Raw genomic sequence first — 20775 nt, 5'->3', positions numbered from 1 at the left:
ACTGCTGCTGCTAGCCCTTGGGTCCCACTGAATGGTGTTGCTCCCAATCAGACCACCTGGACATGCTTAGATAGAAAGAAGTGGCAGCACTCTTGGATGGAAGCCAAGAGGGGATGCTGCATTTTGAGAGATAGAAGATGGCAGCTGCCTAGTACCAAGCAGCTGCTCCCATCCAAATGCTACCATTAGATAAACATATTGGGGGGAGGGAGAGAAGGTGAGTGACTGGCAGCAGCACTGGGCAAGGGCTTGATAGTGGCAGCAGCAATGCCAGGCAGGGGCCTAAGCTGAAGCCAGCGGGGCCCCATAAGTGGCACTATGACCAGGGCTCACACAACCCTAGTCCCAGTTCCTTGGCTACTGTGTTGGCAGGGCACCTGGATCCCCTTCCCAGCACAGCGGACAAACCAGAAAGCTCCCTATTTCCCTAGGAAAGGGTGTTAATTGGCTGTGTCATGGCCAACCTCCTCAACCACACAGCAGCCAAGCTAGAAAAACCCCTGTGGGGTGGGTGGGGTGGCAGCGGGGTTCCTTGGCTATTGCACAGGAGAAACTCCTGGAGCACCTTGGCTGTACAATGGCCAAACTGGCAAGCCCCTGACACACTTTCCAGCTCCACACTTGGCCTGGAGAACCCGATCGGCTTCCATATCTTTGCTCATCATGGGTGAAAACGGTAACCCTGCAGAGTTGGACAGATTTTTATGGAGGTTAAGGCTACCGGTCACGATAGCTACATATTACCTCCAGTCTTGGCGGAAGTACATGCCAGCCTTTGTGTGCCAGTTTCTGGGGAACCACAGCAAAAAAGATGCCAGTTGCACTCATGTCCTACTTGTGGGTTTACCACATGCACCTGGTTGGCCACTGTGGCTTGTCAGAAAATGAAGGACTAAATAGGCCTTTGGCCTGATCCAGCAGCAGGGCTCTTCTTATATCCTTCTGATCATCCCAGGGGCTGTGCAGTGATCCTGGAGCCCTCCTCAGCTCCAAGGGTTGAAAGAAGTCTGGCGTGGTTTGGCCCCAGCGCTCCTGCTCACCACGAGGCGTGGAATATTACCCCGGTGGGGCGGAAGCTGAAGCTTCTCACCCCAGGGAGAGGCCCGGGGTGGTGTGGGCAATGTGGAGACGGAGATGGAAGAAGACAAGCCAACGTCCCCAAGGCCCCCTCCTCCTGCCTCTACCTCCCCACACCCTAATCCTCGAAACCAAGCGCCCCTACCGTTGCCCACAAGCGGGAGTGGGGGGGGGGGGAGAGCGTGCAAGAAGCATCGCCGGCGCTTGGCGTCACACCCTCGTCTCGTTCACTCACCGGTGGGAGGCCCCGCCGACCCTCATCTACACAACTCCGCGCCGCTCTGGCTTCCGCAGTAGTTCTGCGCACGCGCACCCGGGGAAACACGCGGGCGTGGGGAGGGAGGAAGGAAGGCAGAAACCGGGCGGGCGGGCGCGCGCGCGCACCCTCGCGCAGGGAGGGAGGCAGGGAAGAAGCCGCCTTTGGCCTGCTTTGTTGTAAAAGCCGGGCGTCTTCCGGGGGTGGTTTCTCGGGCGTCCTAGCAACGGGAGCCCGCCGCCGTCACTAGTTGAAAGTGCTTGGACGAGAGTAGGGTTCGATTCCCGGGCGTACAAAGTACTGACTTCCTTGGGAGTAAGGCCCACTGAACCTAGTGAGATAGTTACTAAAGAGTAAATGGTGCGGCTCTTTGAAGACGCTTTCGAGCTCTCGTCCTGCAAAGCAAAAATGTTCAAAAAATAGGTTTGTTTGGTTTTTAAAGCGAGTCAACGAAGCGCCTTTCACACGTTAGTGTCAAACCCCCGAATAACGCACTTCTTAAACTAGAACATTTAACATGTTGAATAGTGCCGGGACGGAGAATAAAGATTCCACTAACGCCACAAAAAGCATAACCCCTCGTTAATCCAGAATGACTGAAATCATTTGGCCCTGCAGTCATCGATGTGAAGTGGAATACTGACTACAGCCGTAAACATAAGGAAATAGCCATTGAACTCGATTGGACTTGTTTCTTACGTTTGTGCTGCTACCAACTACGAATGTATCTAAACAGCGCATTATGTGTGCAACGTAATTTGAAGAGATATTAGAAAATCACACCTGTAGATTATACTAATCCAGAGTAAATGTCATCATTTATTTATTTATAATGCAAATTACAATTCCACTTCGCTCATATAAATAGGCATGGAAAGAATGAGAAAAATCTTCCCAGGATTTCTTGTTTGTATGGAGTAGTTAAATTCTGTTAAAGGGTAACTACTTTGTGATAAGTAATCTTGGGTAAGTACCCACAGACTACTAACCCTAGATTATTAATTTCCAGAAGAGTAGCTGTGTTAATTGTTTGCAACTAAAGCAACAAATAGTCTTGTGGCACCTTAAAGACTAACATTTATTCTAGCATAAACTTTTGTGAATACTGTCCAATTCATCAACTACAGTGTCCACGAAAGCTCTTAAAACAGAATAAAAATTTTGGTCTAAGATGCTACAAGACTCTTTGATGTTTAGGATATTAATGAAATTACAGAAAGCACAATTTACAGTTTGCAAAATATTAGCAATCCAAAATAAGCAAACAAGTTTGTATGTCTCATTTCACTTTTATTCCCTGACAAAGATACAAAATATTGTCAGGTTTTTTCACCTGTGTAAGTTTTTGCTGGAACTAGAGACCTAAGAAGAAGTCATCTCAAGACTTTGGAAAGAGGCCAGATACACAGGTGGAGAGTATCTGGGCAGAACAGCAAATTAGCTGATGCAATCCAGTGTTCACATTACATGAGAACACTGTGATTGGTGTTCATTTGTATAAATATGTTACTGATGGGGAATCAGTGTGGAGAGTTTGGAGAAAGAATATTGGAGAGTTTGCTGGAGCGTCATTCTGTATTTTACTCTGTATATACTTGTAAAGTAAACTTAGATTAGTAGTTAAAGCTACTGTGTCTGAGTGCTTCCTTCTTCATTGGACTGTTTCATCTGCTACCTGGATCCTCTGGTTCTGCTTGCATTATTTGCACTCTGTGCATGCTCTGCTGCTGTGAAACACATCACCCTCTTGACAGGTCATGGGCCCAGATTGCTCAGCCTGACTAGAGGTGTTCCAGTGTGGTGGCAAATTGCTGTTGGAGTCCTGGAAGTGAAGAAGAGTCTTCTCAATCTGCAGCCTGGTGAATGTTGTTGCTGTTTGCCTAGGAGGGGCTAGAAGAAAGCAAGTAAGACATCTGTGTGCAGTTTTTTTGAGATGGCGTCAAGTATGGCGTTGGGAGGTTTGTCCCTGAGCCGTTTGAATGAGCACAACTATCTGGCGTGGAGCGTCAAGATGGAGCAATATCTCCGGAGGGAGGATTTATGGACAGTTGTCAGTAATCCCCCTGCTCAGCCAGATGAAGGTGAACAGAGAAGTATAGAGAAAGCTCTAGCCAGCATTATTTTGTGTCTGGAAGATAATCAACTTGTACATGTTCGTGGGTTGGTGTCAGCACAAGAATGCTGGAGGAATCTCCGAGAGATTTATGTGAGAGATTCGGCCGTGAGCAAGGTCACGCTAACGCGGAAGCTGTACAGAGCTCAACTGCAGCCGAATTCCAGTGTGTCTGAACATCTCAACATGATGAGGCAATTGTTTGCAGACCTGGAAGAGCGAGGCATGATTTTTACTGAATGTCATAAAGTCTACGTTGTTCTCAGTTCGCTAGATGATTCATGGGATAGCCTTGTCATGAGTTTGGAGGCTATGCGTGAAAGTGAGCTGACGTTACGATTTCTGACCGGCCGGCTGTTAGAAGAAGAGCAAAAGAAGCTTGAGAAGCAAACTGCTAAGCCAAGAGAAACTCCCACCAAACAAGCAGCTTGTGAAGATAAGGAGCGAGTGTTTGCAGTGAGGCGCTGTTTTCGTTGTGGTTCCACAGAGCATCTGCGAAAGAATTGCCCTAGCCAGATGGAGAAGCATGCTTATTCAGGCAAGAAAAAGAAAACTGCAAAACCGAAAGTCTCCGTGGTCAAGGCTGTTGAAAATGTCCCAAAAAGCACATGGCTGATGGACAGTGGTTCCAGTCAACATATTGTGAACAATAAGGGGTTGTTTAAAAAATTGCATCCTACCAACCGGGACTATGTTACGTTGGCAGATGGCAAAGTGTCAGTTGTTGCTGGAGAAGGACCTGTATTCATTCCAAGTTTGGGTGAGACTGTGAACAAAGTATTATGTGTGCCAAGTCTTGAGCATAATTTGTTAAGTGTGTCTTGTTTAGACCATGCAGGATACAGTGTAATGTTTTCAAACAAAGAATGTAAAGTGCTCAAAGAAAATGAGGTTTTGGCTCTAGGTGTACTGAAAAACAATCTTTATGAAATGTTGCCCAAGGGAGAAGGAGGTTCTAAAGATGTATGTTCTGTATTTAGCAACACACCTGTACATGACAATTGTATACACCTGTTGCATAGACGTTTGGGACATGCAGGGTTCAAAGTACTGCAGAAAATGCCTGATATGTGTGAAGGACTTAATTTAAAATCTTGTGAAAAGTATTTAGACTGCAGCACATGCAAATTGGCAAAGTCAAAGGTTGCTCCAATATGTAAAAAGAGTGACAGAGTCACCAAGCAGATTTTTGAGCTGGTGCATGCTGACTTGATTGGTCCCATGTCTAAAACACTAGGAGGGGCGAGGTATGCTTTAATCCTGGTGGATGACTATAGCAGATATGGTTTTTGCTATGTTATGAAGAACAAAAGTGAAACGTTTGAAATTTTCAAAAATTGGCAAAGTTGGGTGGAGAGAAAATTCTCTACTAAGGTAAAACAACTTCAAAGTGATTTTGGATGGGAATTTATGTCTACTGATTTTCAGAAATGGCTAAGGAACAAAGGAATCTCAGCCAGACGTAGTGCCCCATATTCCCCATGGCAAAATGGTGTCGCAGAAAGGCGAAATGGCGTTCTGCAAACCATGAAGGATGCCATGTTGGCTGATTCTGGACTAAAAGCACATTTTTGGGGTGAAGCACTGCTTACAGCAAATTACATTGTAAATAGACTGTGGAGTACAGCAGTTAACAGTAGTCCATATTTCCTAATGTTTGGAAAAAAGCCATCACTGTCTCATTTGAGAGTGTTTGGTAGCACTGCTTGGGTACATGTTCCAAAGGCTATTAGGAGGAAAGGACAGTTTAAAGCCAGGAAAATGACGTTCTTGGGGTATGCTCCAGGTTCAAAGGCATACAGGTTTTATGCAGACAATGGAGAGGTAATTATTTCCAGGTCTGCTGAATTCCAAGAGCAATGTAATTGGGAACGTTTGCATGGCAGTCAAGTGTTTTTGCCAGAGAGTAAAAATTCTGAAAAAACACCACAACTAGCGGAAGAACAAGCAGCTAGGTTAGATAGCCAAACTTCTTTAAGTCCAAAGAAGGAGGAGGAGGAGGCAGCTACAAGTTCTTTTGTCCCCAGAAGGTCAGAAAGAAGTAACAAAGGCATTCCACCTGATCGTTTCACAGCAAGTGAAGTCAGGGTTTGCCAAGTGAGCTATGAGCCTGAAAGTTTTGAAGATGTACTGAAGCTCTCAAAGCCAGAGAAAGAAAAATGGTTTGAGGCCATGGATGAAGAAATGAAGTCTATGGCGAAGTACAATGTTTTTACCCCTACAATGCTACCTAAAGGTAAAAAAGCAGTAGGTTGTAGGTGGGTTTTTAAGAAAAAATTCTTGCAAACAGGAGAAACGAAATACAAGGCAAGACTTGTTGCTCAAGGGTTCACACAAAGAAAAAATGTAAATTTTGATGAAGTTTTTGCACCCACAGTAAGAGCTGAATCTATGAGAATTGCATTAGCTCTGGCTGCAAAATATGATTGTGAAGTTTTTCATTTTGATGTGAAAACTGCTTATCTGAATGCAGAACTAAAAGAAACTGTTTTCATGGCCCAAATTCCAGGGTATGAATCTCAAGTGCCAGGTTCTGTATACAAATTAAACAGGGCAATTTATGGTTTGAAACAGTCTGCTAGAAATTGGAACCAATGTTTGCATGAAGCACTTGAATCATTGGGTTTCAGTAATGGAATAGCAGATCCATGTTTTTATACAAAAAATGTAAAAGGTGAACAAATGTGGCTACTGACATTTGTTGATGACATCTGTTTGATTGCCAGAACAAAAGCCCAGGTTGAAGAGTTTGAAAAACAATTAGGTAAATTCTTTGAACTAAAAAATTTGGGTCAGATACATGATTATCTGGGAGTAGAAATCACAAAGAAACAAGGGGTTTATGAATTAAGCCAGAAATCAAAGATCAGGAATCTGCTTACAAAGTTCAACATGGAGGAGTGTAATGGTGCCAAAACCCCCATGGTGGCAGGATTTCAATGTAATGATCAAGATGCAGAATTTTGTGATAAGGAGATATACCAATCTGCAATTGGAAGTCTACTATATCTGGCACAGTGGTCTAGGCCAGATATAGCAAATGCAGTTGGCATTCTAAGTAGATTTGTTTCAAAACCCACAAATAGTGCTTGGCAAGCAGTAAAAAGAGTATTTAAATACCTGAAAAGCACTATAGATGTGTCATTAAAGTTAAAACCGTCAGACACATTATTTTTAGAGTGCTATGTGGACAGTGATTGGGCTGGCGATACCCAAAACAGAAAATCCACTTCAGGAATTGTGATAAAGTTTGGAAACAATTTAATTGGGTGGAAATCCAGGAAACAAAGTCTGGTAGCACTGTCAACTTCAGAAGCTGAGTTTGCTGCTTTATCTGAAGTCTGCACTGAAGTAATTTGGTTTGTACAATTACTAAAAGATATAAAAGTGCAGGTAGAAACACCAGTTAAAGTGTTTGAGGACAATCAGACTTGCATTCACATGGCAAAGTCTGAAAGAATGCATACAAGAAGCAAACATGTGGACATTCGTTACTGCAATGTAAGACAAGCTGTGCAAGAAGGATTAATTGATCTTATTTACTGTAACACAAATGAGAATGTTGCTGATGTACTAACGAAGCCTCTAAGTGTACATAAGCATATGAAATTAATCAAACAGCTTGGAATGATAAGTTAAATGTATATGTATAAATTCTAGTTTCAGAAAAAAGGAGGGGTGTCAGGTTTTTTCACCTGTGTAAGTTTTTGCTGGAACTAGAGACCTAAGAAGAAGTCATCTCAAGACTTTGGAAAGAGGCCAGATACACAGGTGGAGAGTATCTGGGCAGAACAGCAAATTAGCTGATGCAATCCAGTGTTCACATTACATGAGAACACTGTGATTGGTGTTCATTTGTATAAATATGTTACTGATGGGGAATCAGTGTGGAGAGTTTGGAGAAAGAATATTGGAGAGTTTGCTGGAGCGTCATTCTGTATTTTACTCTGTATATACTTGTAAAGTAAACTTAGATTAGTAGTTAAAGCTACTGTGTCTGAGTGCTTCCTTCTTCATTGGACTGTTTCATCTGCTACCTGGATCCTCTGGTTCTGCTTGCATTATTTGCACTCTGTGCATGCTCTGCTGCTGTGAAACACATCACCCTCCTGACAAATATAAAGTCAAGCACCATTTGCCAACACATTGTCCAAGTTCCGTGAATTCCCTTATATGGCTATGAAAATAAATATTTTAAGTGAATTCTGACCAGCAACAATCTGATGGCTAATCGCCATGGACAGCGCAGAATGGACAGCAGCTTCACTGCTCCCAGCTGGGAATTATGCCTTGAGCACCCATAACTGATGCAACATACACAATCTCTTGGCTACAAAAAGTCACCCCCCATCTGTCTGAGTGGCATGATGCCCACTCTAAATTAGTCTGACTTCTGCCCTGTAGCAGAAGTCTAAACAGATCCTAAACAGAGGAAATAGGCAGTTTAAAGATTAGTACAATGCATTGAAATATGTATTTGGTAAAGATGTACCTACTGGATAAGTTGTGAGTGCTGTAATATGCAATATATGTTATAGTGGCATTAAATTAGATTGGTAAAACATTTGAACAATTTCTGGCTTCATGTTCACTGCATACATCCGCACACATACATAAAGTAACCCTGATAATAAACAATGAATAGGGCTTGTTTACAAATTATCACATTGTAATAGGCTCTAGTAATACCTATTTATGTCATACATTAATGTCACACACAGTATGTATTTAGATACAATATGATTCTGAAAAGTTTCCTGGCAGTGAGAATTTGAAGATGACTGAATTACTGATGATGATGATGATGATGCAATGGAATTTGTAAAATAGTGACCAGCTAATATCGGAGTCATTGCTGGGTGTAACAATTTCCAGATGGGTAGCTCTGTTAATCTTTTTCAGCAAAAATAAAGAACAGTCTTATAGAATCTCAGACTAACAAATTGATTATAGCAAAAGCTTTCATGGACTAGAAGCTTATGCCATAATAACTGTGTTAGTGTCTAAGATGTTATAAGATTCATATTTGTTGTTTCTATTACCATGTGTGACAGTTAAGCATTTCCCCAGATGTCAAAGACTGTGTGTAGTAGTTAGAGCGCTGGACTAGGACAGGAGACAGGGCCGGCACTACCATTAGGCCAACTAGGCAGCCGCCTAGGGTGCAGACCTCAGAGGGGTTCACTACTGCCTGTTTTAAGAAAAAACATAATAAAAGGAAAATATAATAGTTCAGAAACTCTTCTTGAACAGCTGAATCAAAGTTGGCAAAAAAAAATGGGGGGTACAAGAAGCTCGCCTTGCCTAGGGCACAAAATTTATTTATTTATTTATTTCATCACATTTATATACCGCCCCACAGCCGGAACTCTCTGGGCAGTTTACAACAATTAAAAATGGTAAACATTAAAAGTATACAAAATTTAAAACCATCAAAAACATAAAAAAACAGTATAAAAACAAAATAGTCTGGCACCAGCCCTGACAGGAGAAGCTGGGGTTCTAGGTCCTTCAACCATGAAGCTCATTGGATGACTTTGGGCCAGTTATTCACTTTCAGCCCAACCTACCTTACACATTTGTTCTAAGGAGAAAATGTAGAGGAGGAGGAGGATCAGGTATGTCATCTTGGGCTCCTTGGAGGAAAGGCAGGATATAAATGTAACATAATTGTTGGTTTGGCCAGGGGGCATTGCTAGGACTCTGATCCTGAACCTATTTCCCAGGGCCCTGGATCTATCCCACAGAGTCTTGAGTATCATTAGTGCCTGTGGAAGGGTTTTTTTCTCAGTTTAATTGCTATGGGGTAGGGGATTTCCAAGGGGATTGCAGCTCGAGAGGAAAGGATTAGGTCTCTTTCCCACCTGCAGTAGCAGCACACCAAACAATAAAAGAAAGAAGAAATCTTTTCTAAACTTTATTTCTGAGATGAGAAATTATTTGCTTTAAGCTTTGTTTTGGCAATGTTTCTTAGAGGTGTACAATTTATAGACTAGCAGCAAGAGCTCTTAGTAGTTGTTCCAGTGATGTTGGATGGATTTTTTTTCTATTATATTTTTCTGTGGAAAAATTCCATGTGTAGAAATTCATCGTTTCATATAGTTAATTACAGTGCAATCCAGTAGATGTCTACTCAGAAACAAAATTTGTTGACCTCTATGGGACTCACTCCCCAGGTAAGCAGGTATAGGATTGCAACTTCAGTGATGTAATGAATGGACACAACTATAAATTACATTGGGTAACTTTTTGTTAGGTGACTCTCCATAAGAAACATGCATAGTTCTTCAGGTGTGTTGTTTGTTTAGCTCTGTACTTCGTTAACAGTTTTCAGCACCTTTGTTTTTTCTTTAATGTCATGTATTGTTGCGCCCCACTCCTGGGAGAAGTGAATTTGCAGAGGCCTCAGAAATTTCTTTTATAAAAGGTCTATCTACGCTGTGTTCAAGATGAGGGTTCACAACAACACCAGTCCAACTGATGCTTACACCTCTTCAGCTCCCTAGGGATCTCTTCCTCCCAGACAAAAGCCCTCACCTTTGTCTTAGATAAACCCTTTCTCCAGCCTTACTTCCTCCTACTCCCTCAGGTCTCTCTCAGACCTTTCCCTTGGCCTTGTTGAACAAAGATTACCAATTCAAGAGTCACAGGCTGAGTTTGGATGACACACTAATCAATGGATGTTTCCCATTCTGTTCCTATTTCCCCCTCCAGTTGATTAGCGTGTCATCCGAACTCAGCCTCAGAGCTGGGGGAAACCCTCAATCTCTTTGTATTCAGAGGCACTGAGTTGTAAGGGAGCTCTGAAGATAATGTAGACTGACACATAACAGGATGTTATTGAATTGTCATGTCTTAAAATATGCACAAGTATTTCCAGTAAAAATAATATCCAAATAAAGTTTTGCATTTGTTTGAATATAACCTTTTTAAACTACACAGGAGTGCACTTTATTGGCTATCAGCTATTTCAGTATACTTTTGGCTGTTGGAATAACTTGACATACTTAACCTGATATACTTGTGGGGGAGGGTGTTTATTAAATGTCAGTCAGATCATCGTGCTTAATCAGATCTTGACTGACTTCAGGTAGCAGAAAAAATCCTGATCCAAAATCTTCTGAAAAACCCATCGCACTAGAAGAAATTTTATTACAGCTGTATTACTACAGCTGTGAGCGATAGTTTGTCGCACGAATTGGGAAACATGAAACAAGGGCAATGATATATATATATATATATATATATATATTGGGGGATGCTTTTGAACGGCATGATCTTAATCACCAGTTTTCAGAGAGATGCTACATGGACAGCTGTTTTTAATCTGGTTGAGTCTTGTGCTCTTTAGCACAAACTAGACTATGAGCCTTTCCTGGAGAATGAGAGAATTAATCCTGTTCTCTCTTAACACTTTACTGGCACTAAATGAAATGTGGATTGTGTCCCATGTAATGGAAGGAGCACTAGTAGCCTTGCTGCTCAGGGATGGAGGCAGAGCTTCAGACAGCGTGGCTGCTGCACTCCCACTGATGGTGTTGCACCACTGGAACCCACTGCAGGCACAAGAGGGACACAACAGCACTTCATAAAGGAACCTCAGAAAGAAGTGGAAATAACCACATCCAGTTCGGGACAGATCAATGAAGCTCCCCTCTGCAAGCAGAGCTGACCTGCCCTGTTCTGGAAACAAGTATTTCCACTTGTTTCAGGTTGCATTAATGGTGGGCGCTGCTGGCATGCAGGCAACATAGGATACTGCCCATGAACTCCAGTACAGTCAAAGGCCTCCCTCCACAAAACACCACCACCATGAAAACAACAGAATAAAAGTTTATAAAAAATGGCATGGGGGCAGCAGGAGGGACGACATTGTGCTACAGATATCTAAGGCACTGTCCAGCAGGTATCTGTGTCAGTCGCAGACACAAAACACATGTGACAGTGATGCTTGCTGGGGCAGGACTTGCACTCAGAAACACTCTAGAGAGCAAGCATCCATGTAATATGATGTCTAAAACTTAATATCAATTGCACAGATCAGTGGTAGTTATTATTTCAGCTCCTGGTATTCTTCAATAATCCCTAAAAACCAGAACAGAAATCTTCTCTTATCTGAAAAACAACCTTCTATCTGAGATCCCTAAATATTGTATATACCCATGCAGAACCTTTCTCGGAGTTCCCTGATGTCTGGGTAATGTTGTTGTTTATAAATTACCACAGGAACCACCAGCTGTCGTCATAAAAAATTTATTGGCACTCTGTAAATATTAAATCAGCATGCTAAAATCATACCATGTGCAGTAGCAGCTGATGCTCTCTTATGGACGCAGCCTGCAAGAGAAGGGATTGCACTGTGTTGTCTATAAGCTTCCTACTTCATAGGGGTATTTTGCAATGCTGATGCAGGTTCCAGTCATTCCAATACACTTATTAATCTGCAAACCAGAATCTCCACCTTGACATGAGTCACCCATATTTTAAGATGCATGCCAATATCACTTGGCTGCCTATATGAGCTTTTTCGCCATATAGAACTCATCTATATGATGCTAGCATGCATCATGGACACAGATTTGTAAATCCATTTTTTAACTAAAAAATACTTTTAAAAAACTGGAAAGGTGCCTTGGGTCTAATCATATGTATTTGGAAGTGAGTGGGATTTCCTTCCAGATCACACTGTTAGATATTTTTTAAAAAAATCATGTTGGGATGCATTTATATATTTACAAGATGGTTACATTTTAGTTTTACCTGCTGTACCTTTTTTGTATTACCTGCTCAGTAGAGACTATATAGTGGTTTTGTTTAGGAGTTAGTTATTATCCTATTATTATTTATATTGTACTTTTGGGGCACAATCCTATGCATCTTTAGAGAGAGAGAGAAAATCATACAACTCCCAGCATTCCCAAGCCAGCCATGTTGGGAATTTTAGGACTTTTTTTCTGTATAAACATAGGATTGTGTCCTTAATATGCAACATTCTTTGAAATCTTTTTCTTTACAACAATCTTGTAAAGTACATTAGTCCTCCAATTTTACAAATATAAAAATGAGGATGAGGGATGGTGACTTGGATATTAAGGAGGGCATGTTCCTGCAGTCATGTTCCTCACTGAATGTCTGCAGCAACAAGTTAAGACTTGCATGTGTGAAAGAATTGTGTCAGATCAATAGAGCCTTTAGACCACCTGAAACTACCTCATCAATACTTTTCAGTTAAGGTATTCCACATATCTATCTGAAAGTCTTAACCATAAACCTAGTTCCTACTGAAATGGTGAGCCTGTGGGTGCACTATACCACTTCAGACTGCAAGGGGAGTCGTATTACAACCTGGGCCAGATCTACACTACTGCTTTAAAGCTTTAAAACTGCTTTAAAGTGCTATAAAACTGTTATAAAGTGCTTTAAAGCAGTAGTGTAGATCCGACCCTGCTCATTGATACACATGGAATGTTCCCTGTTGATAGCAAACCAGATGTTATTATTTGTTCTAGATGACACTTCTCCCTGCTAGATTTTTTTTTATTGGGGGATGATGGTAGTGATATGGAAGAGTATGCTGTCACATAAACCCCACATACCCCATCTACAATCTGAAGTGATACAAGTCAGGGACAGGTTTACTATTTTAGAGAGAATTAGGCCTAAATTGTCAAGTGTTGAAATAGAGATATGGAGTGATATGCACATGTGAATCCTTCCTGTCTATATATGAGGTTGCATCTGTGCCCCTGGTCTTTCAGGATCTATTAAAGCACTAGCCCCTCGTATTATTAGAACCACACAGATGCAACATGATGGAATTCACATGAATACATTTACATTTGTAACTAACAGTGCCATCCTAAACATGTCTACCCAGTAAGTCCCATGTAGTTCAAAGAAATTCCTTCCCAAGTAAGTATGTATTGGAGTGCAGCCTGAGACTGCAACCCTATTCCGACTTTCCTGGGAGAAAGCCCTATTGCAATCGATGGGACTTACATCTCAAAAGAGGCATATAGGATTGTGCTGTAAGTTACTTACAGATAATAAGAGAACCTGGAAGGAACATAGCCATATAAATAACAGAGAGAGCTTCGGCTACTGGGCAGTATAAAAATGTAATAAATAAATAAATAAATAAATCAGTTTATCACAAGGCTAAAAGTGTTTATGCATCAAGGCACTACAGATTAATCCAAATCATTCTGGATTTTAGATAACGGGCAATATTTAGGTAATTAAGAAATGACCATGTTTTATGCTGTTTCTTGGGGGGGGGGGGAAGAAGAGCCTACATAATCATCATGGCCTAATCTACACCAAGCAGAATATAGTGGTATGTAAGCGGTATATAAAAGGCAGGAGCCACACCAAGCAGGATATAGCACTATGAAAGCAGTATATGGTATACGTGTCAATGGGCCCCAAGAGTTGTCAGTGCACTTCAATACTGCTGTAAAGCAGTAGTGTGCCTCCTGCCTTTTACATACCGCTTTCATAGTGGAATATCCTGCTTGGTGTAGATTAGGCCCCTGTTACTAAAAATAAATATTCCAGTTGTTCAAAATGTGTGTAATTCTGGGGATACATGATGGTATGTATTATAATATTAGTAGTTTACTTCTGCTAATTTATAAGCAGTGGATCTTTCAGCAGCAGTTGATAAAATCCAGATGTTAAATGTCACTCAAGGGGGTTGTGCTCTTGGGAAGAACTGCAGATTTTCAAGTTATTATTACAGCTGGGTTCATACCCACTGTCCCTAAAAACATTGTTCACAACTAACATGCATCATTGTTAAAGACTTTACTGGTATTATGAAGTAGTACAGCTATTTATGGTGATTAATCTCATTTACTGAAACAGAGGGAAAAAGGCACTCTAGGGCTGACAATTAACTGCATTTTAAATAGTCTTAAAGTTAACAGTCTCTACTTAAGTTACAGCATAGCAATAATTGGAAACTGTTAATTCCCCCCTCCCCTTAATTAAGGACACCTTTGAAAACCCTGTAAATTAAAATCAAACCCCATCGCAAATCAAAATAAACAGGGAACTTTTCAAAAACAGCCCCCTCCTCCCATTTCAAATGTGACTGCATTAAAATCCCTGGGGTCTATGTAAGTCAACTATCCTCTGGCTTTAATTTTTTCTTCCTTCCTTCCTTTTTGGAACACTATTCTGTTAGCACCTGGGCTCAACTTGCTCTGAATATGGAAGTTGACTCTGAAAATCAGATCCAATTAACACATCCTTGATATAACAGAATACAGTGTTAATTACATGCAGCTGATCATTGCTGGGTTAATTAAACACTCACCCCCAAAAGCTAAGGCACTAATCTAATTAACAATTACTACAGCTGCTGTTTTCTCTTTACACTTCCTTTCTAAATGGTGCATATTCACACTTAGAGCCCAATCCCAGAGTTCAGAGAATTCCCTTTGATCTGGATGGCATTTCTTGGGAATAAAAGGTTAGAAAACTGGGTCCTAGTTTCTTTACAGAAAGATCTGAAGACGTAAGGAGAAATAGCTTGACAGGTTCTTTTTTATGTATGGATGGTTAGAGAATGTTTGGAGAGATATTTTTTTCTCCTTGAGTTTTAACTTATTTTTTTCTCTTTTTAAACATGGCTTAATATGGAACACAGTTGGGCAATTAAAACAGTTTTAAGGGCTCTATTAGTTAAAATGCAGCAGCCACAATCTGAACACATTTTATTTTGTTTAAGATTGGATAACATGCTTAAATCCCACTATTTTCAATACAATTGAGGCATACCTACCTTTCTCCTGGTTATATCCATTTTTTTATGTTGACCTGCAATCAACGTGACATCTTTCTAGTTTTCCTCATTATTCAGTGGGGTAATATGTAAGATCATTCTATTACAGAAACTGAATTATCAGCTGCTCAGATTGAAATAGCAACATCCACAGACGATTGAGGGGTAAACTGTTTTAAGGTGTGCTTAAGTAGAACATGAATGAATATGAGGCATAGAATGTTTCACAAGGACACATGTCTAGCAATGACCAGGAACCAGGGTTCCTAATTCATTTTCACATAAGGACTTTCATTTCCTTTTAAACTGCACATTACAGTCAGGGTGGAAGGGAGGTTGGGACCGTAGTATGCTGGAAGGGTGGTTAGCAATGAAATTTTCCCCCCAAGTTGCTACTTGGCATGGAAGGGACATTCCCCTTGGCATCAATGGGCACTTTCCTCCTGTGTCAAGTAACACCTGGGGGTGAGTGTTGTTGTTGTCGTCGTCGTCGTCATCATCAGGACTGCAGCAAGAAGGAAAGGATTAATCCAACCTGCTCCAGGTTGGAGCTTTACGGCTGCTATTAGCAGTTAAAGATGCGCACAATGTTAAACCGTGTATTTAATGTGACATGTAGTTGGCCCTGAAATACAAAACACTAAAATACAGCAATGCTATGAGAAGCATTCCCAGGCCAGGCCAGACGCATGCAACTTGCTGGGGTACAACTCCACAGTCAACCACACAGCTACTTCTGGCTATGCTGGACTGTGCATGTGGTATAAAGGACTATTTGCAACACTATGATTTCTAGTTTGCAGAGCCAAGTATAGGCGGCTTTGGGGAAATGCTGATGAAAAGAAAGCCCCAACAATAGATTAGGCCCAGAAGACAAACAGATCAAGAAAAGAAATTTTATGAACCTGCTTGTGGCTCATAGGCTGAAAAACATTCCTTCGAGGAAGTATATATTCAAAGACTTGAAGCTGAAATGTTTCATATATTCTCCTAGCTTATGTGGTAACAACTTTACACCGTATTATATACATTCAGATATAGTTTCAGAGATTAGAAAAGATTTTTATTAGTATTGCAATCAATATTCTATACGAGCATTTCTGCATTGCAGTTTGCACATTTGGTGCCATTGTGTAAAAGAAGCCAGAAGAAACCTTTGTTAAAAATTAAAAACCTTTTGTTTACCACTCAGTATACACTACTCAGTTCTAGCTCATTGTAGCTGAATGCTATATGTGTTTTAAAACATGTTTGTCATATTCATATAGTATGTTTTAGGTGCACATAAACACAAAACTGTACACCTAAAATAATAATAATAGGTAAAGGGCCCTTTACCTAAACATCAGTGGGTGGTTATCAACTGACCCAACTCTTCATGTTTGGAGGGTCTTTCTTCCTCTCTGCTCCCCCCACCTCTCTCTCACACACAGCATCACAGGTTTTATAAAGAGAGAAGCAAGATGTTGTCATAGCATTTAGTGGGCTTTTTGGCTCTTGCTAATGATAAATTATATTGAGGATAAAGGCAGTTTTGAAAGGCTCAGTTGTGTTCATACATCTTGGCATACAGATCCGAGTGTAGAAATCCTATATCAGGTTCTGTCATTTTCTGAACTTCACACTTGCATTCTTCTACCAGCATAACCACCTTGATAACGGGAGCAGCCGTGGTGCAATTCATCTCCAAACGGTTCATGGAAAACTTGGTAGGCAAGCAGTGAGAACAGAAGGTGTAAAGACGATCTTCCAGACCAGGAACATGGAAAGAACTGCATTTTCCAAAGCACAGATTGTTCTTTATCACCAGTTTCTCACAGTTCTCATGTACTATGCTCTAAAAGAAAGCACACTGCCATTAAATCACTCTCTATGACACTTCATGAGAAAACATAAGAATTACTTTAGAAATATGGGCATATAGCTTATATTAAACTGTAAAAGCCACTATACAAAATTCTAAATGGTTGATTTTTAAACAAGTATCTTTGTAATCTTTAGAACAGCCCTGTATTGCAGGCCAGCAACGCTATCCTTATATTACCAATAGGAGTTGAGAAATTGCAGCTTGCTTCCAGCTACAAGTTCACAGCTAAGCAGAGATTTTAATCAGGAATTCTCCACTATATTGCATTCATTTAATTACTGTGCTACATCATAAAACCATTATCCCACGTTCAGAATGGCAGAAGTTGCTTTTTTTAAAAAAGGGGTGGGAGGTTTGTATTTACTGCTGTAATGGTTGGGGGAAATGGAGCCTGCTTTCATAAAGACAAAATTCGGAGGTCAGTGATATATATTAATTAGAGACAAATCTTCTCAGTTCAAAATGCAGACAGATATTCCTGTGCTCAAACTTCGAAAAACCATCACCATAGATCTATCTGAAACTTTTATCAGTGTAAAAGGGGAATCAAGCATTTGAAGCATTTTCATGATGCTTCCAGGTTTTTTGACCTCAGTAGAGCAAATATAAATGCTGCTATAATAGAACTTTTATGCCCAAACATTAAAGGCTTTCTGGTTCTTACACTTGTAACATTTTCACTTTTAGCATGGGCAAGTCAGTTCCCTCACTTTAGTTTCCGCTCTGTAAAAATTGGGAATATAGTGACCTATCTCATAAGGTTATTAAGAGCACAAGCATTTTGCAAATTTAAATTGCAATGCAAACTGTAGCTCTACTTCACCGGATATTTCTAACTATATAAAAGAAGCCTTAGGTAAGGAGCAACTTTGAGTCTTAACTTTACCTGAGAAAAGGGAAGAGTACTACAGGTATCCTGGTACATTTCTTTGGTCTTGATTGGGAGGACAATCTCTTCAGACCTTGACTTGGTTTTCAACATAAAAATGTCCCAGAACTTCTTGGCATCTTTCTTCAAGGGCGATTCTGCTTCCCTCTTACTGTGTGGGTGAGAAGGTAGATTTTTTGTGCCCTCTTGGTGTGGGGATGCAGTTGTGGGAGCCCAGCTTCCAAAATCTTGAGCTGTAGGGTTAACAATATATGGGGAAATGAACTTAGCCATTCTTGGGCTATCTTGTTTCCCGTTTTCCATTTCTGCCAATAGGTGTTCAAACAAACCAGGATCTGCCAGTGTTCCTTCGTAGTCCATTGGATATTTCATTAGCGCATCTCGAGGCAGGAGGTGTGGAATTCTCATCTTTTTCTTTTGCAATCCACCCCTTGGCTCTACTGTTCCAAGCTGTGAAATCAACAGCATCTGAAGCAGTAGGAAAAACATAATGCTGCCCTTATTTTCGTATACCCCTTCTCCTCAGTTTCCTGCAGTTTAAAAAACAAAGTTGAAAGCAGATTGCCATACTTATAAAGGAGGCCTAAAGTTTTCGATTCCAGCTGCTGCACATGAGGGGAGAGACAAAGGGGAGGTCCAATAAGCGATGCTCATTAACACTCCTTAATTGTAGACTCTAATTGTGATAAAGGTATCTTATCCCTGCTTTTACTCTTGAATGTGTATTCAAAGTTTGTATCTACAATAACATCTGTTTTCCCTGGCAGGGATGATTTTAAATGTTTGGTGATTTGTTTAGCTATTGTCTAGGAACTGTAAAAAGTTCCTGGATGTGTATTTGCTTGCCTAACGCATTCTGTCACACTGGACTCTCCCAAGACAGCATAACAAAGGAGAGAGGCACATTTGTAGGCATCCTTTAAGGCAAGTTCGAACCTTCTCTCTCAGCAAGATATTTATAAAATCCCAATGGAATTACATATATAGCTAGCCAGTTCAACATCCATGGGGGCAGATGCTGAACTTTTGTGCTACTGCACAAGTTGCTTCTATGTAATGATCTTATTGGGTATTGTAGCTTTTGCCAAATATTTGGGGGTCTTCCATATTCCCTGTTAACTTTTCTAAAGTGTAACAATAATGTATCATTTAACGAATTTAATAGGACAGCTAGCCACGTACCAGTATTGTCTTTCAAACATTCAACTGAGATTGTAAATGGCAGGATTATGCAAGTAACTCTATCTCACACATATTATACTAAGGTTATATGGACTCTTTAAACTCCTCTATTTTCCCTTTAAAGGTAAAAATCTTGACTATCACCTGCCTACAGATGATTATTCAAGACAAAGCTACAATAACCCGTACCTCCTATCTTTTTATTTGGAATGGCAGTCCCCAAGAGCTTGAGGCCCTGATACCTTTTTGTATTGTTAGACCCATTCAGTTCCACATACTTTTCAATTTACAGTGCCATTGGGAGAACTGTATTGGTCAACAAGCTACCAGCTGCTTCACACATTAACTTCTTTGGTCATAACTCAAGGCTTTAACAGTGCATACACCACAGTGGCCCTATTCAGAAGACACCTTAAACCACAGCTTTAACCATGGTGAAAGCTGTGGTTTAAGGTGTCTTCTGAACAGCACCATTGTGTAAATGGCAGACTGAGTAACACTTCAGCTTTCCCAATTTTTCTTTACCTTTAAAGAGAAAATAGAGTAGTGTAAAGAGTTGGGACAACAAAATTACAAGGAGAACCCAGAAGCAATTAAAGGTAACAGATTCCAACAGAGTCGCCATCAATCTAATAGAAACAACCAAGAGTCCTGTGCCACTTAACGATTACATTTTATTGCAGCATTAAGATTGTATGGATGAAAGCTCACTATGACAAATACATGAAGTGATATCCTCCACTGGCACACAGATGCAAATACTGGGACCAAAGGCCATCATTAAGAATAGTTGTGAATGCAGAAACCATTGCATAGTTTAAGGAGCCACTTCCATTAGATTGCAAACTGCAGTCTGTACTCTGGCTAATACTGTGTTTGCTTGAATGTCTGAAAGCAGCCTTTCAGTAGAATTGCACTGTGGATTGGCAGGAATGAACAGGATTGATTGTGGATCATGTTCATCAGGGAGACTTAAAGAGAAGGGGCAAATGAAAAACAAGCAAAATGCCTGGAAACCGCAAATGGTATCATGAATACACAAACAGCTGTTTACACAGAGATTGCAAATTGAATGAACCAAGGTAATGAGTTGCAGATGTACCTAAAAATCATCTCGATTCAGATGCATGTTCAGTGTTTGGTTTCGAGTGTGTTGTTGGTGATAATATTGCATTTTAGTTTATATTTAAAGTGTATTTTTAGTCCTGTAGAATTCCTTGAGTGTTCCTTCTTTACCATTAAATTAATTAAAATTGTGTTCACTTTTAGATTTATTGCCCAAAATGCTGCTATGTATAAAACAAACAAACTGTTTGCCAGCAGGCAACTTTATAAATGTAATATAAAGGAGGTGGGGCGAACGATAGCTCATAGTTTCCAAGGAAAGGGAATAAACAATCCTAAACACATTTTCTTGGAAGGAAACTGAGGGCCAAACTAGACAAGATGTTTGCCAATGTAGTTTGCACTTGTGTGATTGGATTTTCTTTAACAAATAGCCAGCATATGGTGGTGGTGGGAAGCCAAATTGGAACATGGCATGAGGGGAAAGGAACTTTAACTCTTTGCCCCCTCTGTGGCCCTGATCAGAATCACACTTGTG

General features: G+C 40.6%; 2 protein-coding genes across 2 annotated transcripts in view; both read right to left on the bottom strand.

The window, feature by feature from the left end:
* Positions 1-1363, bottom strand: part of ZDHHC21 (zinc finger DHHC-type palmitoyltransferase 21) — a 45271-nt gene extending 43908 nt beyond the window's left edge. The window contains exon 1 of the mRNA XM_063129261.1: positions 1313-1363. The gene's annotated coding sequence lies outside the window, so the exon portion shown is untranslated. The remainder of the gene's footprint in view (positions 1-1312) is intronic.
* Positions 1364-16698: 15335 nt separating this feature from the next.
* CER1 (cerberus 1, DAN family BMP antagonist) lies at positions 16699-18479 on the bottom strand. The gene is made up of 2 exons (XM_063128547.1): positions 17988-18479; positions 16699-17071 (listed from the first exon to the last, which is right to left on the bottom strand). The coding sequence occupies exons 1-2, from the start codon at positions 18477-18479 to the stop codon at positions 16778-16780; spliced, it is 786 nt and encodes a 261-aa protein (XP_062984617.1). The 3' UTR covers positions 16699-16777.
* Positions 18480-20775: the final 2296 nt, after the last annotated feature.

Source organism: Elgaria multicarinata, chromosome 6, assembly GCF_023053635.1.
Source record: "Elgaria multicarinata webbii isolate HBS135686 ecotype San Diego chromosome 6, rElgMul1.1.pri, whole genome shotgun sequence".
Taxonomy (NCBI): domain Eukaryota; kingdom Metazoa; phylum Chordata; class Lepidosauria; order Squamata; family Anguidae; genus Elgaria; species Elgaria multicarinata.
This window is presented reverse-complemented; position numbering and strand designations above follow the sequence as displayed.